Source organism: Pelodiscus sinensis, chromosome 16, assembly GCF_049634645.1.
Source record: "Pelodiscus sinensis isolate JC-2024 chromosome 16, ASM4963464v1, whole genome shotgun sequence".
In the NCBI taxonomy this organism is placed as follows: domain Eukaryota; kingdom Metazoa; phylum Chordata; order Testudines; family Trionychidae; genus Pelodiscus; species Pelodiscus sinensis.
In genome coordinates, this window is record NC_134726.1 from 21,813,412 (window position 1) to 21,841,304 (window position 27,893).

General features: G+C 42.6%; 1 protein-coding gene across 2 annotated transcripts in view; it reads left to right on the top strand.

Annotated features, from left to right (window-relative positions):
* LOC102446448 (acyl-coenzyme A synthetase ACSM4, mitochondrial) overlaps nucleotides 1–27,893 on the top strand; it is a 57,446-nt gene that overhangs the window by 21,200 nt on the left and 8,353 nt on the right. For both annotated transcript variants that reach the window (XM_075899414.1, XM_006123137.4), the window contains exons 9-13: nucleotides 2,172–2,252; nucleotides 3,489–3,590; nucleotides 5,060–5,187; nucleotides 5,312–5,411; nucleotides 9,923–10,042. In XM_075899414.1, the coding sequence (XP_075755529.1) occupies nucleotides 2,172–2,252; nucleotides 3,489–3,590; nucleotides 5,060–5,187; nucleotides 5,312–5,411; nucleotides 9,923–10,042 (531 nt within the window). The remainder of the gene's footprint in view (nucleotides 1–2,171; nucleotides 2,253–3,488; nucleotides 3,591–5,059; nucleotides 5,188–5,311; nucleotides 5,412–9,922; nucleotides 10,043–27,893) is intronic.

Genomic DNA, 27,893 nt, shown 5'->3' on the forward strand with positions numbered 1-27,893 from the left:
GAGTCACAAACACAGAGTCTGAGGCTATGTCTACACTGCAGAGCTTTTCCAGGCTACCAGAGGTACCCCAGAAAAGCTCTGCTCTGTCCAAGGAACACAGATGCTTTTCGGAAAGTAGATGCATTTTTTCATCATCCTTATAAACTTCATTCTATGAGGAAGAAGGGATGTTCCAAAAGAGGGTTTTTTCCAAACATTTGGCACCGTATAGATGGGCCACATGTCGGAAAAGGCTCTTTCAGAAGAAAAACTGGAAAAGATATGCAAATTGGGTTTCGGAACTTGTGTATCTTTTTCTGACTTTTCTTTGTAGTGTAGACATAGCCTGTGTGTGGAAAGGAAACTTTTAATAAAAGGGGAGGGATGTAACGTGGCATTAATTTGGGAAAACACCACAAACGGAGTTCATAACCAAAACCACTCAGGTAGGTTGGGCAATGTCCTTTTCCTCTCAAGCTCTAAAGCCCAGCAATGTAAGTGTCCCTTTCACATGCCCAATCCTTCTCTGCACCCCACTCACCATCGCTGTCCTTGGTCAGGGCAGACCAGAGTTCAGAGGTGATCTGAACAGTTCACCTTCCATCCTGTGTTGGAAAGGGAGGAGTAGTAGGCATCTCACCCACTCCGCTGGTCACTTGGGCTATTTCTAGACTGTAGAGCTTTTCCGGGATACCGCTCTGCCACATCCAAGGAAAGCGTCCACTTTTTCGGAACAGTTTCCAAAAAAGCAGATGTGTTCTTTCAGCATCCCTGTATTCCTCTCGGTGAGAAGAATAAGGGATGTTCTAAAAGAGGAGGTTTTTTTCTGAAATTTGGCCCTGCGTAGACAGGTCAAATTTCAGAAAAGCCTCTTTTGGGAAAAAAAAAGCAGAAAAGATATGCAAATTGTGGTTTGCAATCTGCGTATCTTTTCCCAACTTTTCTCGGCAGTGTGGACATAGCCTCACCATCCACCTGTTCACTGTCCTCTGGCACTGCTCTGCTGGCCATTTGTTGCCTCTCGCTGCCACTGCCTCTCCATTGCCACACTCCTGGCTGCTCATTGCATCTTCCGCTGACTTGTGGTGAATTTGGCTCTGGGCCAAACCTAGTGATTTCAGCTCTTAGCCTAAAGCCCAGACCAGCCACAAGAGATTCCAGCATCCACTGGAATAAATTTACATACAAAAGAGACACCTTAAGGAGCCTTTCTTTAACTCTAGCATTGAAACAATGGGGAGAAACAGGTTGAACCTGTCTTACAGTTCATGCTTGGAGGGCATGCAGCCTGCTGGCTCACCTCCCTCTCCAGCTTAATTTAGGATCTAGAAGATGAGCCTCTGTCCATTCAAGTGTATTTACACTGACAGGGTCTTTCCTTTGAACTGAGTTAAACACAGTCTGACTTTTCTGCCTTCCCTCAATAACTGCAAGCATTGGTGGTCATATCTTTCATTTTCTGCATTTAGTGTTAACACAGTTTGTGACCCTACAACAGCCAAATTGGTTACAATGGGCAAAACACCTTCTAACAGTTGAATATCTAGCAGGCCTAAGCAAATTGAGTGAACTGTTTTTATATAACCATTTCAGCTGTCTGTAATGGAAGCATTGATTCAGACCCTGCTTACATAATTAACTACCAAAATCCATGCGCCATGCTTGGAATTGCAATAGAAAACATAAAACCAACTTCACAGTTAGATATGCGTATATAGATATTTAGTTGCTGAATATAAGAAAGCCACTAAAGGCCAAATTCAACCCTTCTTTAATTGAACCCTCAGACTGGACACAAAATAATGCTACAAGACCAAGGTCCCATTACATCTCTTTTCTGGAAAGTAGACGTGTGTCCACAGAACCACCCACATAGCCAGCCAAGTACACAAGCATTCTCAGCAAAGGAGAAGCATAGTGGAGGTGGTAAAGATGCACTGAAATGTGTGGAGTTGGATTATGCCTCTTGATTCCAATGCTGACCTATCAGCTGGCCTCTCCAGCTGTGTGTGGGTTTGGGGAAACACAAAGATTGTATATCTCTTGGCAATTTTGTTTCCTCCTCATGCAAACCCTCAGAAGAGGTGACATGGACTTGCCTCTCTAAAGCTGTCACGTGAACATTGTCAGCTAGATTAAAAGCACCAAGAACACTGCTATGTTGCACAAATAAAAAATCTTATTTTATTCAGGTCACAATATGTGCCAATGTGAAAGGAATGAAAATTAAACCGGGATCTATGGGAAAGGCATCTCCTCCTTATGATGTTCAGGTATGTGGCTACATTTTCCTGGCTAAGTAAACTCAATCTGAAATCTGAGAGGAAAAGAGTTAAAAACTGCTGGTTGGTGTTCTCATCCACGTCCCCCATATTAGAGCTGTGACTAGTAAAGAAATTGTGTTACATGCTGGCTGGATAACTGTTCTCAGAGAGTAGTTATTAATGGATCACAATTATGCAGGAAGGGCATAACAAGTGGGGTTCTACAGGGGTCTGTTTTGGGGCAGGTTCCATTTAATATCTTTCATCAATGATTTCGATGATGACATAGAGAGTACGATTATTGAGTTTGCAGATGATACCAAGCTGGGAGGGGTTGCAACTGCTTTGGAGGATAGGGTCAAAATTCAAAATAATCTGGACAAACTAGAGAAATGGTTTGAGGTAAATAGCATGAAGTTCAATAAGGACAAATGCAAAGTAATCCACTTAGGAAGGAACAATCCATTTCACACGCACAGAATGGGAAGTGATTGTCTAGGAAGGAGTACTGCTAAAAGGGTTTTAGAGGTCATAGTGGATGACAAGTTAAACATGAGTCAACAGTGTGACACTGTTGCAAAAAAAGTAAACATGATTCTGGGATGGATTAACAGGAGTGTTGTGAGGAAGACACAAGAAGTCATTCTTCCACTTTACTCTGCGTTGATTAGGCCTCAACTGGAGTATCATGTCTAGTTCTGGACACCACATTTCAAGAAAGATGTGGAGAAATTGGAGAAGGACCAGAGAAGAGCAACAAAAATGATTAATGGTCTAGAAAACATGACCTATGAGGGAAAACTGAAAGAACTGGGCATGTTTAGTTTAGAAAAGAGAAGACTGAGAAGGAACATGATAGCGGTTTTCAAGTATCTAAAGGGTGTTGCAAGGAGGAGGGAGAAAAATTGTTCTCCTTGTCCTCTGAGGATAGGAGAAGAAGCAATGGGCTTAAAATTTCAGCAAGGGAGGTTTAAGTTGGATATCAGGAGAAACTTCCTAACTGGAAGTGGTTAAACACTGGAATAAATTGCCAAGAGGGGTTGTGGAATCTCCATCACTGGAGAGATTTAAGAGCAAGTTAGACAGACATCTATCAGGGATGACCTAGATGGTACTTGGTTCTGCCATGAGGGCAGGGGACTGGTCTTGATGATCTCTTAAGGTCCCTTCCAATTCTAGAGTTCTATGATTCTGTGATTCTATACATTGGATCAGTTAAAACAATCATGTTTTCATTTCCTACAGGTTGTAGATGATTGGGGAAATATTTTGCCTCGAGGAGAAGAAGGAAACATCGCCATCCGAATCAAACCTACAAGGCCATTTTGTCTTTTCTCTTGCTACTTAGTAAGGAGACTTCTTATATTCTGGAAAGCTTCATGTCACTTATCAGAAGTATTGAGAAGTCCATAGGTGAAATCCTGACTCTATTGATGACAATGGCAAAATGTCCTTTTACTTGTTTGGGGCCAGGATTTTCCCCAGCATGTTACAAGATCTCTCAGTATAGGTCTATCTGCAGTTAAACACCCACAGCTGGCCCTTCTGAGCTGACTTACACACCCCATGCTCAGGTTATGGGGCTGTTTAATTATAATATAGATAGGGGAAAGGATCCCAGAACCCAGGCTCCAACCTGACCCCGAACATCTATACTAATTGTACATCCAATAGCCCAAGCTCAAATCAGCTGACATGAGCCAGCTGCAGGTGTTTTACTGCAGTGTAGACATACCCAAAACCCATCCCATTCCACCTCACAATTTCCTCCTTGCTACGAGGTGGGACAGGCAGCACACTACTCCAGATCTATATCTGGCACAGCATACACCTCTTGTTCCCCCTACGCAGCTTGGTTGGTCTGTATGGTCAGTGCCTCCCACTCACCATCAGGGATGCAGAATGATGTAATATCCCTATTGAGGCTACTCTGCCCCACTACTGGCTGCCCATGGACATACAGAGGTTTTATATTCCCCTGCACCCATGCAAGCTATCCATGATTTTGCTGCAGAATATACATCACGTGTTCTGGCTATATGTTGAATGTGTGGTCTTTATGTCCTGCTACTGCCCTCTATTGAAGATGTCATCTCACGTAAGGAAGTGTATGTGATCTCAGCTAAATATCACTATGGAAACAACAGCATGGAAATCTCAATGCATTGGAGATCATTTTGTCTTCTAAATGGTAGCAGCATATGCACCCCAACATGACTACACCAATGGGGATGTTTCATAGTTTAGAGCTAGTATAACAGGCTTGTAGTATGTGTGCTGTTTTCTTTCTCTGTGGCTAGACCCTTCTGGAGGGTAACTACTTCTGTACTTATGCACATCCTCCTTGAAGTCAGGCCTGCCGACAGGGAGGGACAAAGGGGGCAATTGTCCTGGGGACAGTGCTACTGCAGTAGTGGCAGAAGCTGGAGGCATGGGCCACTTTGAATTGCCACCGGAGCATCAAGCCAGGAGCGCCACATGGCTTTGAGGGCTAGAGAGGGGGCCCACTGCTCCCGTCTGAGCAGCACTGAGGACTGACTGTCCCAGCCCCGCCCCTTCTGCCCAAGACCCCACCCCACTTTTTTCGGAGGCATACTATATTTCTACAGCTGGAATTGCTAATCAGCATGGCTCTATTTTTAAATTTAAATCCTAATATTATGTGAAATACACTGGTCTTGGAAACATATGTTGGTGCTGTCCTGATCATGTTTTATTTCAGTGCACTGTAGCAAGATGAATGGATTACACTTCACTAACAATCAGTTAAGATTTGATCAGTTCAGGTTTGTGAAATGTTGTTTGATTATTGTCAGGACAACCCAGAGAAAACTGCCTCCACAGAGCGTGGAAATTTTTATATCACTGGGGACAGAGGCAGAATGGATGAAGAAGAACACTTTTGGTTTGTTGGAAGGGCTGACGATATCATTAATTCTTCAGGGTAGGTACATTACTGGTAGGTTTGCTGGTTTCTCTTTCAGTGTTGCACTTAGTATCGCAAAATACAATTAAAATAAACTTTTTCATGAAAGGATCAGTCGTTTCATGCGTATGCTCTCTTTTAGATATCGTATTGGACCCTTTGAAGTAGAAAGTGCCTTGATAGAGCACCCAGCAGTTGCCGAATCAGCTGTTGTCAGCAGCCCAGATCCTATCAGAGGAGAGGTAAAAGAGCTGATACAGAAAGACATACTCTTTTAATGAAATGTACAAGTCCTGCAGTGCATAGTATATTTGCTTGGAATAAATTATAACAGCAAGAAAGAATGAAAGAAATTGGAATATAGTTCTAGGTTTCAGTATTAGAAAAAATGGAAAAATAAATAATTTCACAAAGAAATTTTAGAATTTCAACTTTGTTCCAGTATTGCAGAATCTGACATGGAAACATTTTTTGCTTTGTCAAAAAATTGTAAAATATTTTTAACAAAAATTCATTTTTAAAATCTTTTGTGTTTACCCTCCTCTCTCTCTCTCTCTCTCTCACTCAACAAAGAGTGGTAAAATTAATTAGATCCAATCACTTTCTTTTTTTTTCTGTTCTGTAACTTTTCAAAATTTCTCCAGCTTTAGGAGAGTGTCAGAGTTAGTTTCTATTATTATTGTTGTTGTTGTTGTTGTTGTTATGCCACTGTCACTTTTCAAAACTTCCTTTGCTTTGGAAAAATAAAGGGGAAAAGACTAAAGAAAAAGTAAATTAAGGAACTATCCTGGACATGATTAATTCTGTTGCATTCAGTGGCTAACAAGAAAAGGGAGGGAGAAAAAGGAAAAACAAAATTCTAAATTTTAAAATTCTTAATTTTCATAAAACACTGGTTTTTAAAAAAATGAATTTTCTCAGTTTAAAAATGTATCACTTTTTATTTTAACATTTCAGATGAAATATTTTGACCTGTTCTAGACATTATCTATTTTTTAAGTGAATGAACATATAAAAAAACATTGTAGAAATAGCAAAGAAAAACAATATGAACCACCTAGAGCTCTTCTTCTGATTTATGTAGTTTGAAAGCTTGTTTCTTTCACTCACAAAAATTAGCCCAATAAACGATATTATCTCACCCACCTTGTCTCTCTAATATCCTGGGACAAACACAGCTATTAAAACACTGTGAATAAAGTATAACATATAGACTAATAAAGAGACACTATGGCTACGTCTACACTGGCCCCTTTTCCGAAAGGGGCATGCTAATTTTAAACTTCGTAATAGGGAAATCCGCGGGGGATTTAAATATCCCCCACGGGATTTAAATAAAGATGTCCCCTGCTTTTTTCCGGCTTGTAGAAAAGCCGGAAAAGAGCGTCTAGACTGGCCCGATCCTCCGGAATAAAGCCCTATTCCGGAGGATCTCTTATTCCTACTTCAAAGTAGGAATAAGAGATCCTCCGGAATAGGGCTTTATTCCGGAGGATCGGGCCAGTCTAGACGCTCTTTTCCGGCTTTTCTACAAGCCGGAAAAAAGCGGCGGACATCTTTATTTAAATCCCGCGGGGGATATTTAAATATCCCCCGCGGATTTCCCTATTACGAAGTTTAAAATTAGCATGCCCCTTTCGGAAAAGGGGCCAGTGTAGACGTAGCCCTAGGCTATATCTCCACTTACTGGAGGTCGATCTTCTGGGATTTGATTTAGAAGGTCTAAATTGAATGCCGAGGGTGCCCCTCTTGGTGCTGGTACTCCTTGCTGTCATGAGGAGTAAGGGAAGTTGATGGGAGCATTTCTCCTGTTGACTTCCTGCTGTGTAGACTACACCAAGCTCAGAATAAGGTACATTGACTCCAGACACATTATTTACATAGCTGTAGTTGTGTACCTTAAGACGACCTTCTGGATGTAGTGTAGACCTGGCCTTAGAGTAAGGATCAAATCTTTAGCTGCTGAAAACTGGCTTAGAACCCTGAAGTCATAATCTATGTATTTCAATGTAGTTATACTCATTTATGCCAAACCAAGGTCTGGCCCACAGATATTAATTTCTCAGTATGATTGCTACATTGCACCCACACTGTTCAGTCTTATGGAACTAGATTATCTGACAAAGGAAGGACCCCAGAAAGCCTCAAGGAAAGTGTAACCATGGTTGTATTGTTCAGTAGAGATTCTGGATTGTGATGGACAGAGCTGGATTAAGAAAAGGGACTTTAGAGGCTGCATCCAAGGGCCCCAGACTAAGAGAGGTCCCTGCAAAAAGATCTCTGGGCCACCAAGGGTATGTCTGCACTACAAGACAAAGTTGAATTAAGATACACAATTTCAGCTACATTGATTGTATAGAGGAAGTCAAAGTAATTTAACTCGGCTTCTGGAGCTGTCCACACTGCAGTACTTCAGCTTCCCTTACTCTTCGTGAAAGCAGGGGTACTGGTATCAACCAGAGTACCCCTATCACTTTGACTTAGCTGTCTTTACTAGACCCACTAATTTGAACCCTGGAAGACTGACAGCTGCAGCTTCAATCTTCCTCGGTAGTGTAGACATACCACAAAAGTGCAGATCTTTTTGCAGGATCCCTTAGCCCAAGGCCCCTGGACTGCAGCCACTAGTGCCCCCGTGTTCTGGCCCTGCCTGGCAGGGAGGAAATCACAGCTCTGTGCCCTGCTGTTCTCCCATCCCATTCCCTGAGCTCGAGCTGCGTCTGTGCACTTCCCTTGCTAGCAGGTTCCACCCCTGAAGCCCAGAATCATGCAAATGGGAGTTGCAGATGCAACTGTGCTGGCTTAGGGCAGCATGCAAAGAGCCTGATGACCCCTCTCTTCTGGGGCCCCTGGCTAAGAAAGGTCCCCCCAGATAGGTGTGGTTCACTATCCCATGTAGTGGCACTTAGACCACTTACAGCAAGAGATAAGAATGAGGGTATGTCTACACTAGCTCGTTAGTTTGAGCTAGGTACGCAAATGAGGGCAACCGGAGTTGCAAATGAAGCCTGGGATTTAAATATCCCAGGCTTCATTTGCATGTTCCTGGGCACCACCATTTTTAAATCCCCCTTAGTCCAAACTCTGTGCCCGCAGCTACACATGGCACGGAGTAGGTAGTTCGAATTAGAGATCCTAATTCGAACTACCGTTACTCCTCGTTTGCAACTCTTTTGCCTACGTAGCTCAAACTAACAAGTAATGTAGACATACCCTGTGTGAGCTCTACAGCCTAAGCTGAGCGCCACCTAGCTTTATAGCCAAGCTGTAGAGGCTCCCACTCTAAGTTCTAGAGGTTCCAGGTTCAAATCTGCCTGTGGGTGTTACGGGGGGGCGTTACATTTGTGCCACCAAAGGGGAGTTGCCTCAGATAATCCCTTGCACCTGGACCTCCTTCCCCAGCCCTAAGCCTTCTCCCACACTCTAACTCCTGCCTACACCCCAACTTGCTCCCCTGAACCAAAATCCTTCCCAAACTCTGCATCCCCACCTCCAGCCCTGAGCCCCCTCCAATGCCCCAAACCCCTTGGCTCCAGCCTCGAGCCACCTCCTGCACCACAAATGCCTCATCTTCAACCTCACCCAGAGCCTGCACTCCCAATTGGAACCTTCTGAACCAGTGTTCCCTCTAAACTGTGCGGCTTCACAGCTGATTAATCAGCCCAGGAGAGTTGACTGACTGGGGAAAGGAGGCTGATTAATCACCCGTGAAGCTGACAGCTTAGAGGGAACACTGCTCTGAACCCCTCATTATAGGGTCCACCGAAGGGGCATCACTAAATCTAATAGCCCCAGGCCCCCAGAAGAGTTAATTCTGCACTGGCCATGGAGAGCTGTGCTGTTCCAGAGCCGCATTTTCTGCAACATTAGAGAGGCAGCTGCAGGGCAGGGTGGGAGCTACACAGGCCATTCATCCAGTTTTAAACAGACAGCCCAGGTTTTCTAATGTTAGTACCCCATCCAGTACTGGGACAAAGCCAGATGTGATTTTGTCCAGGATCAGATGGAGGTGCCATTTTGCAGCACTCCACCCTAGCCATTGGTGTGTGCATGCAAGGTCCCATTGGCGAGGTGGGAGAGGAATTGCACCATTCCTAGAAGTACCAGAAGGTCCAGTGTTCCGGGAATGCAGGAGAGGCCACCCTAGTGGAAATGTGGCCATTAAGTCTTTTCCAGGGTGGATCTACTGGTCTCCTCATGCAAAGCATGTGCACTGGGGTCTATAGTCACTTCTGCAGCCCAGAAGTTGCCATTGTAGCCATACGAACAATTCATACTTCAAACCTTCAGTTGAGAAAGGGGATGATTTTATCCCTGCTGCCAAACAGATCTGCTTAAATGACATTGATTCTGATGGTGATCAGGTCAACTATGTAGCTGTCATTCTTCATCACAAAGATGGCCTCACTACATGCTGAGGTTCAGTTTGTAAAGTATTTTTGGATACTTTGGAATGACGCACATAATGTAATAGTAAGATGTTTATTCTGTCAGAAAATATTCAGCCTGATAGCCAAAGATTTTCAAAACTGAGTACCCATAGTTTGGATTAATTGAAGCCACTGGAAACACTAAGCCTTTGAAAATCAGGGCACTTACTTAAGTGCTTTAGTAAAAAACACTAGAATGAGGTGTCTAATTTCATACCAAGATTACAGTCTTTTGGGGTGGGACTTGGGTTTTTTCATGGCTGTATTTTTGATTGTTGAAAATTAAATACACCTATTTATGTTCATTGTTTCTTATTGCACAGGTGGTGAAAGCTTTTGTTGTCCTGGCTCCTGCTTTTGTTTTACATGACCCAGCAAAATTAGCCCTTGAACTGCAGGAGCATGTGAAAAAGGTTACTGCTCCCTACAAGTATCCCAGAAAGGCAAGTACTCACTCCCTGCTAAAAAAAAAAAAAAAGGGGATATATTCAAAGCCTGGCTTTTCTAAGTATTTTGGAAATAAAGCCATGTTTATGACGAAGTACACTAATTCCTTTACAGACTATTAAAAGCATTGTCTGTATTGTGCTCTGAATGCAGTTTATTATGATGGAGTCACTCAACAGAAATGATGTGCACACACAGAGCCACTCACACCCTAAACAAAACTCAAGAATTATACTGCAAGAATAAAAAAGGAATGGATCCCACTCATACCATAAAAGCATGATCTGGTCCCTCTCTCAGTCTGTTCCCTACCTGCATCTCTAACCCCCAAGCACTCCCCTGTTCAGGATCATAATTAAAACCTCTTCTGCATAGCCCTGTGCACAAGTGTGAATCAGGGGTTCACAGTCAGGCTATGTCTACACTACAGAGTTTTTGTGGAAAAACCTCAAGCACGTTTTTACGCAAGTAAATAGAAAGATCAGAGGGGTTTTTGCGCAATTGGTAATCCTCATTCTATGAGGAAGAACGACTTTGTGCACAAGAGCTCTTGCACAAAAAGGCGTGTGTGGACGGGGAAGAAGGGTTTTTTGCACAAGAAGAGAGAAGAGGAAAAAGCACAGGTGCCCTGGTGGCCATTCTGTCCATAGCAATCACTGCTTACTTTGTGAGAGAGCGTCCAGGAAGTCTGGACATTCTGTCAGCCGACGGTCAGGGCAGTGTGTGTGTGTATGTTTCCGAGAAAAGGTTTAACGTCCGTGTCTTTACTGCTAGGACCAGGGTCCCATCGCAGAGGGTGGCCAGCAGGCCAACAGACGCCCCGTTATATAGGAAGAGCTTATTACACCTTAGATTTTAGCTGCTAGAATACAGGGGTTCCTTCGCAGTGGGCAGCCTAGGAAAGGCTGAAAAGGTGCCCCAACGGATCTTGTCACCTGGGAGTGACACAGATCCAAATGCCCAAGCTCTCCCTATGTCTGTCCCTTTATGACTGGCTGAAGTTCTTTTAAATTGTGCTTGGTTCTATTACAGCAACTGAAGGAGTCAGGTTAAAACTTAAACAGTTACAGGTTTATTTGAGGAAGCTTATAAATCATATGGTTGCAATGGCTATTGTTCTATTTCTTAACTACTAGCAAAATATAGATCTTAAAAATGGTTACAAAGAAGATAAAGATAAAAAAATAGAAATAATGGTACCAAGTAACAGCTTACTCTTTCTATGTGTACACTTAAGACAGAGGACCACATCCAGGTACAATTTTTACCCCCTTCTGTGCCTCTCGACTCCAGCATGTCAGGCCAGGGCCGGTCCCTCAATTCCTAGGAAAGACGAAAATACGAGGTGGGCGTCCCCATAGAACCTCGGGAGGTCAAACACCTAACCCGACCAGCAGGGAGAGGGTAGAATGACACTCAAAGTGAGTGTATGCTGGACCTATCTTATATACCCATGGGGTCACGTATTTCTCTTTCTTGTCTGTCATGCCAAATGGGGCTGGTCTGTCTTTTGTGAGACCAGTTCTTACAAGGGATTTGTGAACTTAATTTACACTTGTAAGAGAGATAACTAAATTGGGATTACTGGGGATTCTTTTCTCAGTGGGAAATTCCTCTCCCAGGGACTGTGTGTGTGTTCGAATCAACATAGGTGCCAGCCGGGGGCAGTTCTCGCAGCCTCGAGGCCAGCTTGTTGACTTAATTGCTCTCTCTCCACATATTTGTTTTTTTCAGCTTCTCAGGATCAGATGAGCCAGCATAGACTATGCTGATGTTATTGCTCCTTCTCTGTCCTGTATGCTTCAGGAACCTCAGAGAGGCAAATAAGATGGATGTGATGGGGGGGGGTGTCTGTCTGGCTACATTCCACCCCCTAATACGACACACCACGTCCCAGGAATGCAAGATGGTGGTTTTCCAGCACCTCTTGCCCACCTTGGAGGAATCTAAAAGTACCCAATGGCCTGATTAGAGGGTTAGGATCTAGGAATTGACTAGGGACCTTTCCTGGTGCTGTGTATCGAATGTGCACACAAGAGATAGCTACATTAACTAGGCATTGCACAATACATTGGGTTATGCAGAAAAGGAGTACAACAATCAAAACAATTAAAACAGTGGTCATAACAGAGTGTAGGAAAGGAGTTAAGGAAAGTTCTAGCTGTTGGGCTAACCAATTTAGCCATGAGTTATTTACATTCTTAGTTACAGCATGTCTTATCCCATACCGTCCGTTGCCATTTCCCTTGCCTCCCCCCAAAGTTATTTTGAGGGCTGTGGTAGTTGCTGTCATCGAACCATACCAGTCCCCATCTGAAGATGTCACTCTTGTTTCACCAGTAATTTGGGCTGAGAGGGACAAACTCGATTCCCAGTCCAGTAGAGGAGTCAAGTAAGGTGTTCTGGTACAGCAGTAGCAGTTGGGATGAGGAAGAGGACCATGGCGAATTGGAGTACCATGTCTCATTTCAATAGTCTGTAACTAACAACAGTGGTTGCAAGCACTACAACAGCAAGCGGTATACATATACAAAAAGTTCATGGTGGTTTCCCGGATCCACACCAGCATTGGGAGGGATCCATCCCACTGGAGCACTGTTCAGGGCTATTGCCTCAGTTTCCTGGAATAAAACATAAGGTTTGCCGGTCTTGGATACAATCCAAGCCTCAGTAATGGTTATTGGTGTTAGCCCTGCATCTGCAGTTGTCCAGACTCCTTTTCCCTTATAGGAGTGCAGTAAATGGATTTGTGTTCCCAAACTGGGGTGTTGGGACAAGGGCTATTAAGCGGTTTAGTCCCATGACTGTAAACAACCCTGTTGCCACTGGGGTTGAGTAAGCAAAACCAATTCCCGAAACAATTTCCACTCCAGTTAAAACATACTTCCACCCTTGCTTATTGGTGGGTAGTGTACCAATATAATCTACTTGCCAGGTTGCCCATAGTACTTTTCCATCTCTTAGTCTGGCAAACCATTGCCCTTCTGTTATATGTTTCCTGAGTTCAGCACATAGGGTGCAAGCTTGTACCAGCTCTCTGGCTTGTTTGTGGGTGATAGGCCACCCCCCTGGCATGTGCCTGCCGCACCAGCTCATCGCTTTCTGTGTGTCCCAAGGTTTCATGTAGCCAAATGTACAGGCGTTCCCAATCCACCTGGGCAGCAAAAATTTGTGCTGCTGCATCTGCTAGGTTATTTAGCTGTGCAGCCAGGGTGTTGTTTCTTTTGGACACATGACTTATGCTTAAGGCATGTTGGGTTGCATGCTGGTATATCCATTTCCAATATTCCAATCTCCAAACAGGCTTTCCTATTTCCCAGTTATTATTCTTCCAATTAGTTATCCACTGGGTGGCTCCAGCCCATACAGCATAGGAGTTAGTATAGATGGTACTGGCCCCTGCCTCACAAGCTAATTGATTGCTGCCAGCTCTGCAAGCTGAGCTGTTCCTTCTATGTTTGTGGTCAGGGGTGCAGTGGATGTGTCTGCTGAAACAGCAACAGCCTTCCCTGTCCACTTTCATTTGAAATAGCCAGGCAGCCTGTATTCACATATAATGTTGAATTTAAAAGCAAGCCAAAAGTGTTATCAACTCAGCCTTGAAAGAAAAAAACAGTTACGTTTCAAAGCTTGAATTTCTAAACTAATAATTTGGTTTCTAGAAAGTTAAATGTCCTTAAGAGTTGAATGCCCAACAGAAGCACTAACTAATTTGTGCCTTGTCTGTTTGCAATTTTAAGCAAGAGGACATTATCCAAAACAAAATAAAACTAGTTCATTTGAAACCTACAAAATAGTGTTACAATATATAGAGCTAATTCCTTTATGCAGTTAACCAATTAAGTTTCAGTAGAATCCTTAATTTTCCTTTGCAGATTTAACAAAGGTGTTCATAGACAAAATGTTTACATTTGATTGTTTCTTTGCCTAGATGATTTGCATAGTGCTTAAGGAAGAGGCTGCAAAGAAACAAGGTGTCATTTTTAAAACAAGATTTCCCTTCACCTATTACAACCATCACTTAATTCCTTCCACACTCCCATGGAGTCCACTTTTTATCTTCACATTCCCTCAAATCACTTGCTTTGTCCTTTCAAAGAAAATGTCTCATTCCTATTACTTTCCAATGTCTGCTCTACTTTCCTTATTCCTTCAACTATGCCCATAGGCTATGTCTAGACTGCAGGCTTCTTTCGAAAGAGGCTCTTTCGAAAGCATCTTTCGAAAGAGCCTCTTTCGAAAGATCGCGTCTAGACTGCAGGCGGATCTTTCGAAAGAGAAATCCGCTTTTTCGAAAGAGAGCACCCAGCGAGTCTGGATGCTCTCTTTCGAAGACGGCCTCTTTACATTGAAGAACACCTTCTTTCAAAAGAGGAACTTTCGAAAGAAGGCGTTCTTCCTCGTAAATTGAGGTTTACCGCCATCGAAAGAAAAGCCGCGTTCTTTTGAAATAATTTCGAAAGAACGCGGCTTGAGTCTGGACGCAGGGGAAGTTTTTTCGGGAAAAGGCTAGTTTTCCCGAAAAAACCCCTGAGTCTGGACACGGCCATAGAGCTCCAAACTTTTTGCCTCCCCCCCCCCCTTTTTTTTCACATGCTTTTTCCTTCTTATGGTCCATCCTAATTCCTGCTAAATGAATTTTTCCAATGACACATGTTTGTCTACTATTAATTAGGTAAGGAGGGTGAGCTTGTTCACTAAGCCTCATACCTCCTGGTCCTTTTCTTAAGCATATTCCTGAGGAAAGAAAAAATAAATACATCTGAGAGTTGCTTTAACTCTCAGCACCCATCCTTAAGGGAATCTAGCTCTGTCTGGGTACTGAGGGACATGCATTTCTACCTCTCTACGTCTGCAGCAGAGGCTTTTACATTTTGCAGTTTCATGTTTGCATTCTTATATCAGTCAATTTTGAAGAACACCTCTTTACAGGTTTTCCACAGAAGACAAAAGCTGCAGCTGTTTCCCTCTCCATTGGGTTTACATATCCACAGGTAGTTAGCCAATTTGTCTTCTAGGTCTGAAATTGTATGGACAAGCAGTTAACACTTGATCAGACTAAGGGCTATGCCCGAATCTTTGCAAGATTTTGTTCAAAAAGGGGTAACATCTTTTACAAATGCCAATTTCTCAGTCTTCTCTCTGCCTTCTTAAAAGACTGCTTACATTTAAACTTTTCAAGTATACCCAACCTCTTACTGGGACTAAAACAGCAATACCAATACCTCCTTTTTCTTTCTTTCTGGAGGGCTACAATTTGAACTTTCTGATCTCAGGTAGTTTGCTAATCAAACTTAGCTATTACCTGCAAAGCTTCTTTGTGCTGCCAGCTAGGGCATTTACATCACAAAGGAAATCACAACCTGTTGTGGCTCTTGGAGCTTTCACAGCATTTTAGTTTGTTTGCAGTTTTTACTCATTCTATAGCGTACATGGCATGTTACAGGAAAATGTGCAATCTTTGTTTACAACACTACTTAGCCACATTAAACTTTGCATAGAGTGTAACTCTTTCTTTATGCTTACAGTTTTCCTGTACCTTCATTAAACAACTTGGACTGAAAGTAAACCAAACCAATTTGTTTTAAACCTACAAACAAGATTACTGGACCTTGAAAACTTCATATATTTACACTATATATATATATATATCTACACACAGATACACATACATTCTCTCTGAACCTTTCTTACACTATTTCTACATAGCTGTACAACAATTACATTCCCTTTTTATTCAATGGGGTAGTTCAGTTCCAATAGAACCCCCTCCCTTTAGAGTTCTTTTAGCAGTCTCTCTAATCAAATGTACAGATTTGAGTCAAATGTGCCTGGATTATTTACAGACATTCCTTTGGAAAAAGGGCCCATTTTCCCTTCAGAATGACTGTAAAGAAACCACAGTTTTCTATCTACACCATTTTAGCATTTGCACAACTGCTCAATTCTCTCCATTCTCTGCAGAGTTTAAATTCTCTGTGTTTTTTTTCTTAAAATACTTTCTTATCTCTAAAATAAAAACTGGCCTTGTTTCAGATATTACTCTTGTAAGTATGTTTTAAGGGTTTAGATTTCTAGTACTTACTGCCTTTTTCTCAGTTCTACCACAAGGCTTTCAATCTTATCTGTTACCTGCCTGCTTGTCTGGGCCTGATCCTGTTTTCCATTTCTGCCTGCTTGTCTGGACCTGATCCTGTTTTCCTTGCTAAATGGAAAGTGGCTCCTTTCCACAGACTCAGGCTTTGTCCCATTCTTTAGCTTGCAGGCAGTTCTATACTTACAGAACTGTACCCACAACTCCTCAGGATTTCCCCAATCCTTTTCTAACATTTTTCTATCCCATTTTGGGTTGCCCCAACCTTCCTGGGCAAACCCCTTTCTCTATACCACTAAAATCCATGTCTATCATGACAGGCTTCATGTTGCTGTATGTGAACCAGTAGCACAATCCTGCCGACTACGCCAATTCTGTCAGCCGACGGTCAGGGCAGTGTGTGTGTGTATGTTTCCGAGAAAAGGTCCGTGTCTTTACTGCTAGGACCGGGGTCCCATTGCAGAGGGTGGCCAGCAGGTCAACAGACGCCCCGTTATATAGGAAGAGCTTATTACACCTTAGATTTTAGCTGCTAGAACACAGGGGTTCCTTCGCAGTGGGCAGCCTAGGAAAGGCTGAAATGGTGCCCCAACAGATCTTGTCATCTGGGAGTGACACAGATCCAAACGCCCAAGCTCTCCCTATGTCTGTCCCTTTATGACCGGCTGAAGTTCTTTTAAATTGTGCTTGGTTCTATTACAGCAACTGGAGGAGTCAGGTTAAAGCTTAAACAGTTACAGGTTTATTTGAGGAAGCTTATAAATCATATGGTTGCAATGGCTATTGTTCTATTTCTTAACTACTAGCAAAATATAGATCTTAAAAATGGTTACAAAGAAGATAAAGATAAAAAAATAGAAATAATGGTACCAAGTAACAGCTTACTCTTTCTATGTGTACACTTAAGACAGAGGACCACATCCAGGTACAATTTTTACCCCCTTCTGTGCCTCTCGACTCCAGCATGTCAGGCCAGGGCCGGTCCCTCAATTCCTAGGAAAGACGAAAATACGAGGTGGGCGTCCCCATAGAACCTCGGGAGGTCAAACACCTAACCCGACCAGCAGGGAGAGGGTAGAATGACACTCAAAGTGAGTGTATGCTGGACCTATCTTATATACCCATGGGGTCACGTATTTCTCTTTCTTGTCTGTCATGCCAAATGGGGCTGGTCTGTCTTTTGTGAGACCAGTTCTTACAAGGGATTTGTGAACTTAATTTACACTTGTAAGAGAGATAACTAAATTGGGATTACTGGGGATTCTTTTCTCAGTGGGAAATTCCTCTCCCAGGGACTGTGTGTGTGTTCGAATCAACATAGGTGCCAGCCGGGGGCAGTTCTCGCAGCCTCGAGGCCAGCTTGTTGACTTAATTGCTCTCTCTCCACATATTTGTTTTTTTCAGCTTCTCAGGATCAGATGAGCCAGCATAGACTATGCTGATGTTATTGCTCCTTCTCTGTCCTGTATGCTTCAGGAACCTCAGAGAGGCAAATAAGATGGATGTGATGGGGGGGGTGTCTGTCTGGCTACATTCCACCCCCTAATACGACACACCACGTCCCAGGAATGCAAGATGGTGGTTTTCCAGCACCTCTTGCCCACCTTGGAGGAATCTAAAAGTACCCAATGGCCTGATTAGAGGGTTAGGATCTAGGAATTGACTAGGGACCTTTCCTGGTGCTGTGTATCGAATGTGCACACAAGAGATAGCTACATTAACTAGGCATTGCACAATACATTGGGTTATGCAGAAAAGGAGTACAACAATCAAAACAATTAAAACAGTGGTCATAACAGAGTGTAGGAAAGGAGTTAAGGAAAGTTCTAGCTGTTGGGCTAACCAATTTAGCCATGAGTTATTTACATTCTTAGTTACAGCATGTCTTATCCCATACCGTCCGTTGCCATTTCCCTTGCCTCCCCCCAAAGTTATTTTGAGGGCTGTGGTAGTTGCTGTCATCGAACCATACCAGTCCCCATCTGAAGATGTCACTCTTGTTTCACCAGTAATTTGGGCTGAGAGGGACAAACTCGATTCCCAGTCCAGTAGAGGAGTCAAGTAAGGTGTTCTGGTACAGCAGTAGCAGTTGGGATGAGGAAGAGGACCATGGCGAATTGGAGTACCATGTCTCATTTCAATAGTCTGTAACTAACAACAGTGGTTGCAAGCACTACAACAGCAAGCGGTATACATATACAAAAAGTTCATGGTGGTTTCCCGGATCCACACCAGCATTGGGAGGGATCCATCCCACTGGAGCACTGTTCAGGGCTATTGCCTCAGTTTCCTGGAATAAAACATAAGGTTTGCCGGTCTTGGATACAATCCAAGCCTCAGTAATGGTTATTGGTGTTAGCCCTGCATCTGCAGTTGTCCAGACTCCTTTTCCCTTATAGGAGTGCAGTAAATGGATTTGTGTTCCCAAACTGGGGTGTTGGGACAAGGGCTATTAAGCGGTTTAGTCCCATGACTGTAAACAACCCTGTTGCCACTGGGGTTGAGTAAGCAAAACCAATTCCCGAAACAATTTCCACTCCAGTTAAAACATACTTCCACCCTTGCTTATTGGTGGGTAGTGTACCAATATAATCTACTTGCCAGGTTGCCCATAGTACTTTTCCATCTCTTAGTCTGGCAAACCATTGCCCTTCTGTTATATGTTTCCTGAGTTCAGCACATAGGGTGCAAGCTTGTACCAGCTCTCTGGCTTGTTTGTGGGTGATAGGCCACCCCCCTGGCATGTGCCTGCCGCACCAGCTCATCGCTTTCTGTGTGTCCCAAGGTTTCATGTAGCCAAATGTACAGGCGTTCCCAATCCACCTGGGCAGCAAAAATTTGTGCTGCTGCATCTGCTAGGTTATTTAGCTGTGCAGCCAGGGTGTTGTTTCTTTTGGACACATGACTTATGCTTAAGGCATGTTGGGTTGCATGCTGGTATATCCATTTCCAATATTCCAATCTCCAAACAGGCTTTCCTATTTCCCAGTTATTATTCTTCCAATTAGTTATCCACTGGGTGGCTCCAGCCCATACAGCATAGGAGTTAGTATAGATGGTACTGGCCCCTGCCTCACAAGCTAATTGATTGCTGCCAGCTCTGCAAGCTGAGCTGTTCCTTCTATGTTTGTGGTCAGGGGTGCAGTGGATGTGTCTGCTGAAACAGCAACAGCCTTCCCTGTCCACTTTCATTTGAAATAGCCAGGCAGCCTGTATTCACATATAATGTTGAATTTAAAAGCAAGCCAAAAGTGTTATCAACTCAGCCTTGAAAGAAAAAAACAGTTACGTTTCAAAGCTTGAATTTCTAAACTAATAATTTGGTTTCTAGAAAGTTAAATGTCCTTAAGAGTTGAATGCCCAACAGAAGCACTAACTAATTTGTGCCTTGTCTGTTTGCAATTTTAAGCAAGAGGACATTATCCAAAACAAAATAAAACTAGTTCATTTGAAACCTACAAAATAGTGTTACAATATATAGAGCTAATTCCTTTATGCAGTTAACCAATTAAGTTTCAGTAGAATCCTTAATTTTCCTTTGCAGATTTAACAAAGGTGTTCATAGACAAAATGTTTACATTTGATTGTTTCTTTGCCTAGATGATTTGCATAGTGCTTAAGGAAGAGGCTGCAAAGAAACAAGGTGTCATTTTTAAAACAAGATTTCCCTTCACCTATTACAACCATCACTTAATTCCTTCCACACTCCCATGGAGTCCACTTTTTATCTTCACATTCCCTCAAATCACTTGCTTTGTCCTTTCAAAGAAAATGTCTCATTCCTATTACTTTCCAATGTCTGCTCTACTTTCCTTATTCCTTCAACTATGCCCATAGGCTATGTCTAGACTGCAGGCTTCTTTCGAAAGAGGCTCTTTCGAAAGCATCTTTCGAAAGAGCCTCTTTCGAAAGATCGCGTCTAGACTGCAGGCGGATCTTTCGAAAGAGAAATCCGCTTTTTCGAAAGAGAGCACCCAGCGAGTCTGGATGCTCTCTTTCGAAGACGGCCTCTTTACATTGAAGAACACCTTCTTTCAAAAGAGGAACTTTCGAAAGAAGGCGTTCTTCCTCGTAAATTGAGGTTTACCGCCATCGAAAGAAAAGCCGCGTTCTTTTGAAATAATTTCGAAAGAACGCGGCTTGAGTCTGGACGCAGGGGAAGTTTTTTCGGGAAAAGGCTACTTTTCCCGAAAAAACCCCTGAGTCTGGACACGGCCATAGAGCTCCAAACTTTTTGCCTCCCCCCCCCCCTTTTTTTTCACATGCTTTTTCCTTCTTATGGTCCATCCTAATTCCTGCTAAATGAATTTTTCCAATGACACATGTTTGTCTACTATTAATTAGGTAAGGAGGGTGAGCTTGTTCACTAAGCCTCATACCTCCTGGTCCTTTTCTTAAGCATATTCCTGAGGAAAGAAAAAATAAATACATCTGAGAGTTGCTTTAACTCTCAGCACCCATCCTTAAGGGAATCTAGCTCTGTCTGGGTACTGAGGGACATGCATTTCTACCTCTCTACGTCTGCAGCAGAGGCTTTTACATTTTGCAGTTTCATGTTTGCATTCTTATATCAGTCAATTTTGAAGAACACCTCTTTACAGGTTTTCCACAGAAGACAAAAGCTGCAGCTGTTTCCCTCTCCATTGGGTTTACATATCCACAGGTAGTTAGCCAATTTGTCTTCTAGGTCTGAAATTGTATGGACAAGCAGTTAACACTTGATCAGACTAAGGGCTATGCCCGAATCTTTGCAAGATTTTGTTCAAAAAGGGGTAACATCTTTTACAAATGCCAATTTCTCAGTCTTCTCTCTGCCTTCTTAAAAGACTGCTTACATTTAAACTTTTCAAGTATACCCAACCTCTTACTGGGACTAAAACAGCAATACCAATACCTCCTTTTTCTTTCTTTCTGGAGGGCTACAATTTGAACTTTCTGATCTCAGGTAGTTTGCTAATCAAACTTAGCTATTACCTGCAAAGCTTCTTTGTGCTGCCAGCTAGGGCATTTACATCACAAAGGAAATCACAACCTGTTGTGGCTCTTGGAGCTTTCACAGCATTTTAGTTTGTTTGCAGTTTTTACTCATTCTATAGCGTACATGGCATGTTACAGGAAAATGTGCAATCTTTGTTTACAACACTACTTAGCCACATTAAACTTTGCATAGAGTGTAACTCTTTCTTTATGCTTACAGTTTTCCTGTACCTTCATTAAACAACTTGGACTGAAAGTAAACCAAACCAATTTGTTTTAAACCTACAAACAAGATTACTGGACCTTGAAAACTTCATATATTTACACTATATATATATATATATCTACACACAGATACACATACATTCTCTCTGAACCTTTCTTACACTATTTCTACATAGCTGTACAACAATTACATTCCCTTTTTATTCAATGGGGTAGTTCAGTTCCAATAGAACCCCCTCCCTTTAGAGTTCTTTTAGCAGTCTCTCTAATCAAATGTACAGATTTGAGTCAAATGTGCCTGGATTATTTACAGACATTCCTTTGGAAAAAGGGCCCATTTTCCCTTCAGAATGACTGTAAAGAAACCACAGTTTTCTATCTACACCATTTTAGCATTTGCACAACTGCTCAATTCTCTCCATTCTCTGCAGAGTTTAAATTCTCTGTGTTTTTTTTCTTAAAATACTTTCTTATCTCTAAAATAAAAACTGGCCTTGTTTCAGATATTACTCTTGTAAGTATGTTTTAAGGGTTTAGATTTCTAGTACTTACTGCCTTTTTCTCAGTTCTACCACAAGGCTTTCAATCTTATCTGTTACCTGCCTGCTTGTCTGGGCCTGATCCTGTTTTCCATTTCTGCCTGCTTGTCTGGACCTGATCCTGTTTTCCTTGCTAAATGGAAAGTGGCTCCTTTCCACAGACTCAGGCTTTGTCCCATTCTTTAGCTTGCAGGCAGTTCTATACTTACAGAACTGTACCCACAACTCCTCAGGATTTCCCCAATCCTTTTCTAACATTTTTCTATCCCATTTTGGGTTGCCCCAACCTTCCTGGGCAAACCCCTTTCTCTATACCACTAAAATCCATGTCTATCATGACAGGCTTCATGTTGCTGTATGTGAACCAGTAGCACAATCCTGCCGACTACGCCAATTCTGTCAGCCGACGGTCAGGGCAGTGTGTGTGTGTATGTTTCCGAGAAAAGGTCCGTGTCTTTACTGCTAGGACCGGGGTCCCATTGCAGAGGGTGGCCAGCAGGTCAACAGACGCCCCGTTATATAGGAAGAGCTTATTACACCTTAGATTTTAGCTGCTAGAACACAGGGGTTCCTTCGCAGTGGGCAGCCTAGGAAAGGCTGAAATGGTGCCCCAACAGATCTTGTCATCTGGGAGTGACACAGATCCAAACGCCCAAGCTCTCCCTATGTCTGTCCCTTTATGACCGGCTGAAGTTCTTTTAAATTGTGCTTGGTTCTATTACAGCAACTGGAGGAGTCAGGTTAAAGCTTAAACAGTTACAGGTTTATTTGAGGAAGCTTATAAATCATATGGTTGCAATGGCTATTGTTCTATTTCTTAACTACTAGCAAAATATAGATCTTAAAAATGGTTACAAAGAAGATAAAGATAAAAAAATAGAAATAATGGTACCAAGTAACAGCTTACTCTTTCTATGTGTACACTTAAGACAGAGGACCACATCCAGGTACAATTTTTACCCCCTTCTGTGCCTCTCGACTCCAGCATGTCAGGCCAGGGCCGGTCCCTCAATTCCTAGGAAAGACGAAAATACGAGGTGGGCGTCCCCATAGAACCTCGGGAGGTCAAACACCTAACCCGACCAGCAGGGAGAGGGTAGAATGACACTCAAAGTGAGTGTATGCTGGACCTATCTTATATACCCATGGGGTCACGTATTTCTCTTTCTTGTCTGTCATGCCAAATGGGGCTGGTCTGTCTTTTGTGAGACCAGTTCTTACAAGGGATTTGTGAACTTAATTTACACTTGTAAGAGAGATAACTAAATTGGGATTACTGGGGATTCTTTTCTCAGTGGGAAATTCCTCTCCCAGGGACTGTGTGTGTGTTCGAATCAACATAGGTGCCAGCCGGGGGCAGTTCTCGCAGCCTCGAGGCCAGCTTGTTGACTTAATTGCTCTCTCTCCACATATTTGTTTTTTTCAGCTTCTCAGGATCAGATGAGCCAGCATAGACTATGCTGATGTTATTGCTCCTTCTCTGTCCTGTATGCTTCAGGAACCTCAGAGAGGCAAATAAGATGGATGTGATGGGGGGGGTGTCTGTCTGGCTACATTCCACCCCCTAATACGACACACCACGTCCCAGGAATGCAAGATGGTGGTTTTCCAGCACCTCTTGCCCACCTTGGAGGAATCTAAAAGTACCCAATGGCCTGATTAGAGGGTTAGGATCTAGGAATTGACTAGGGACCTTTCCTGGTGCTGTGTATCGAATGTGCACACAAGAGATAGCTACATTAACTAGGCATTGCACAATACATTGGGTTATGCAGAAAAGGAGTACAACAATCAAAACAATTAAAACAGTGGTCATAACAGAGTGTAGGAAAGGAGTTAAGGAAAGTTCTAGCTGTTGGGCTAACCAATTTAGCCATGAGTTATTTACATTCTTAGTTACAGCATGTCTTATCCCATACCGTCCGTTGCCATTTCCCTTGCCTCCCCCCAAAGTTATTTTGAGGGCTGTGGTAGTTGCTGTCATCGAACCATACCAGTCCCCATCTGAAGATGTCACTCTTGTTTCACCAGTAATTTGGGCTGAGAGGGACAAACTCGATTCCCAGTCCAGTAGAGGAGTCAAGTAAGGTGTTCTGGTACAGCAGTAGCAGTTGGGATGAGGAAGAGGACCATGGCGAATTGGAGTACCATGTCTCATTTCAATAGTCTGTAACTAACAACAGTGGTTGCAAGCACTACAACAGCAAGCGGTATACATATACAAAAAGTTCATGGTGGTTTCCCGGATCCACACCAGCATTGGGAGGGATCCATCCCACTGGAGCACTGTTCAGGGCTATTGCCTCAGTTTCCTGGAATAAAACATAAGGTTTGCCGGTCTTGGATACAATCCAAGCCTCAGTAATGGTTATTGGTGTTAGCCCTGCATCTGCAGTTGTCCAGACTCCTTTTCCCTTATAGGAGTGCAGTAAATGGATTTGTGTTCCCAAACTGGGGTGTTGGGACAAGGGCTATTAAGCGGTTTAGTCCCATGACTGTAAACAACCCTGTTGCCACTGGGGTTGAGTAAGCAAAACCAATTCCCGAAACAATTTCCACTCCAGTTAAAACATACTTCCACCCTTGCTTATTGGTGGGTAGTGTACCAATATAATCTACTTGCCAGGTTGCCCATAGTACTTTTCCATCTCTTAGTCTGGCAAACCATTGCCCTTCTGTTATATGTTTCCTGAGTTCAGCACATAGGGTGCAAGCTTGTACCAGCTCTCTGGCTTGTTTGTGGGTGATAGGCCACCCCCCTGGCATGTGCCTGCCGCACCAGCTCATCGCTTTCTGTGTGTCCCAAGGTTTCATGTAGCCAAATGTACAGGCGTTCCCAATCCACCTGGGCAGCAAAAATTTGTGCTGCTGCATCTGCTAGGTTATTTAGCTGTGCAGCCAGGGTGTTGTTTCTTTTGGACACATGACTTATGCTTAAGGCATGTTGGGTTGCATGCTGGTATATCCATTTCCAATATTCCAATCTCCAAACAGGCTTTCCTATTTCCCAGTTATTATTCTTCCAATTAGTTATCCACTGGGTGGCTCCAGCCCATACAGCATAGGAGTTAGTATAGATGGTACTGGCCCCTGCCTCACAAGCTAATTGATTGCTGCCAGCTCTGCAAGCTGAGCTGTTCCTTCTATGTTTGTGGTCAGGGGTGCAGTGGATGTGTCTGCTGAAACAGCAACAGCCTTCCCTGTCCACTTTCATTTGAAATAGCCAGGCAGCCTGTATTCACATATAATGTTGAATTTAAAAGCAAGCCAAAAGTGTTATCAACTCAGCCTTGAAAGAAAAAAACAGTTACGTTTCAAAGCTTGAATTTCTAAACTAATAATTTGGTTTCTAGAAAGTTAAATGTCCTTAAGAGTTGAATGCCCAACAGAAGCACTAACTAATTTGTGCCTTGTCTGTTTGCAATTTTAAGCAAGAGGACATTATCCAAAACAAAATAAAACTAGTTCATTTGAAACCTACAAAATAGTGTTACAATATATAGAGCTAATTCCTTTATGCAGTTAACCAATTAAGTTTCAGTAGAATCCTTAATTTTCCTTTGCAGATTTAACAAAGGTGTTCATAGACAAAATGTTTACATTTGATTGTTTCTTTGCCTAGATGATTTGCATAGTGCTTAAGGAAGAGGCTGCAAAGAAACAAGGTGTCATTTTTAAAACAAGATTTCCCTTCACCTATTACAACCATCACTTAATTCCTTCCACACTCCCATGGAGTCCACTTTTTATCTTCACATTCCCTCAAATCACTTGCTTTGTCCTTTCAAAGAAAATGTCTCATTCCTATTACTTTCCAATGTCTGCTCTACTTTCCTTATTCCTTCAACTATGCCCATAGGCTATGTCTAGACTGCAGGCTTCTTTCGAAAGAGGCTCTTTCGAAAGCATCTTTCGAAAGAGCCTCTTTCGAAAGATCGCGTCTAGACTGCAGGCGGATCTTTCGAAAGAGAAATCCGCTTTTTCGAAAGAGAGCACCCAGCGAGTCTGGATGCTCTCTTTCGAAGACGGCCTCTTTACATTGAAGAACACCTTCTTTCAAAAGAGGAACTTTCGAAAGAAGGCGTTCTTCCTCGTAAATTGAGGTTTACCGCCATCGAAAGAAAAGCCGCGTTCTTTTGAAATAATTTCGAAAGAACGCGGCTTGAGTCTGGACGCAGGGGAAGTTTTTTCGGGAAAAGGCTACTTTTCCCGAAAAAACCCCTGAGTCTGGACACGGCCATAGAGCTCCAAACTTTTTGCCTCCCCCCCCCCCTTTTTTTTTCACATGCTTTTTCCTTCTTATGGTCCATCCTAATTCCTGCTAAATGAATTTTTCCAATGACACATGTTTGTCTACTATTAATTAGGTAAGGAGGGTGAGCTTGTTCACTAAGCCTCATACCTCCTGGTCCTTTTCTTAAGCATATTCCTGAGGAAAGAAAAAATAAATACATCTGAGAGTTGCTTTAACTCTCAGCACCCATCCTTAAGGGAATCTAGCTCTGTCTGGGTACTGAGGGACATGCATTTCTACCTCTCTACGTCTGCAGCAGAGGCTTTTACATTTTGCAGTTTCATGTTTGCATTCTTATATCAGTCAATTTTGAAGAACACCTCTTTACAGGTTTTCCACAGAAGACAAAAGCTGCAGCTGTTTCCCTCTCCATTGGGTTTACATATCCACAGGTAGTTAGCCAATTTGTCTTCTAGGTCTGAAATTGTATGGACAAGCAGTTAACACTTGATCAGACTAAGGGCTATGCCCGAATCTTTGCAAGATTTTGTTCAAAAAGGGGTAACATCTTTTACAAATGCCAATTTCTCAGTCTTCTCTCTGCCTTCTTAAAAGACTGCTTACATTTAAACTTTTCAAGTATACCCAACCTCTTACTGGGACTAAAACAGCAATACCAATACCTCCTTTTTCTTTCTTTCTGGAGGGCTACAATTTGAACTTTCTGATCTCAGGTAGTTTGCTAATCAAACTTAGCTATTACCTGCAAAGCTTCTTTGTGCTGCCAGCTAGGGCATTTACATCACAAAGGAAATCACAACCTGTTGTGGCTCTTGGAGCTTTCACAGCATTTTAGTTTGTTTGCAGTTTTTACTCATTCTATAGCGTACATGGCATGTTACAGGAAAATGTGCAATCTTTGTTTACAACACTACTTAGCCACATTAAACTTTGCATAGAGTGTAACTCTTTCTTTATGCTTACAGTTTTCCTGTACCTTCATTAAACAACTTGGACTGAAAGTAAACCAAACCAATTTGTTTTAAACCTACAAACAAGATTACTGGACCTTGAAAACTTCATATATTTACACTATATATATATATATATCTACACACAGATACACATACATTCTCTCTGAACCTTTCTTACACTATTTCTACATAGCTGTACAACAATTACATTCCCTTTTTATTCAATGGGGTAGTTCAGTTCCAATAGAACCCCCTCCCTTTAGAGTTCTTTTAGCAGTCTCTCTAATCAAATGTACAGATTTGAGTCAAATGTGCCTGGATTATTTACAGACATTCCTTTGGAAAAAGGGCCCATTTTCCCTTCAGAATGACTGTAAAGAAACCACAGTTTTCTATCTACACCATTTTAGCATTTGCACAACTGCTCAATTCTCTCCATTCTCTGCAGAGTTTAAATTCTCTGTGTTTTTTTTCTTAAAATACTTTCTTATCTCTAAAATAAAAACTGGCCTTGTTTCAGATATTACTCTTGTAAGTATGTTTTAAGGGTTTAGATTTCTAGTACTTACTGCCTTTTTCTCAGTTCTACCACAAGGCTTTCAATCTTATCTGTTACCTGCCTGCTTGTCTGGGCCTGATCCTGTTTTCCATTTCTGCCTGCTTGTCTGGACCTGATCCTGTTTTCCTTGCTAAATGGAAAGTGGCTCCTTTCCACAGACTCAGGCTTTGTCCCATTCTTTAGCTTGCAGGCAGTTCTATACTTACAGAACTGTACCCACAACTCCTCAGGATTTCCCCAATCCT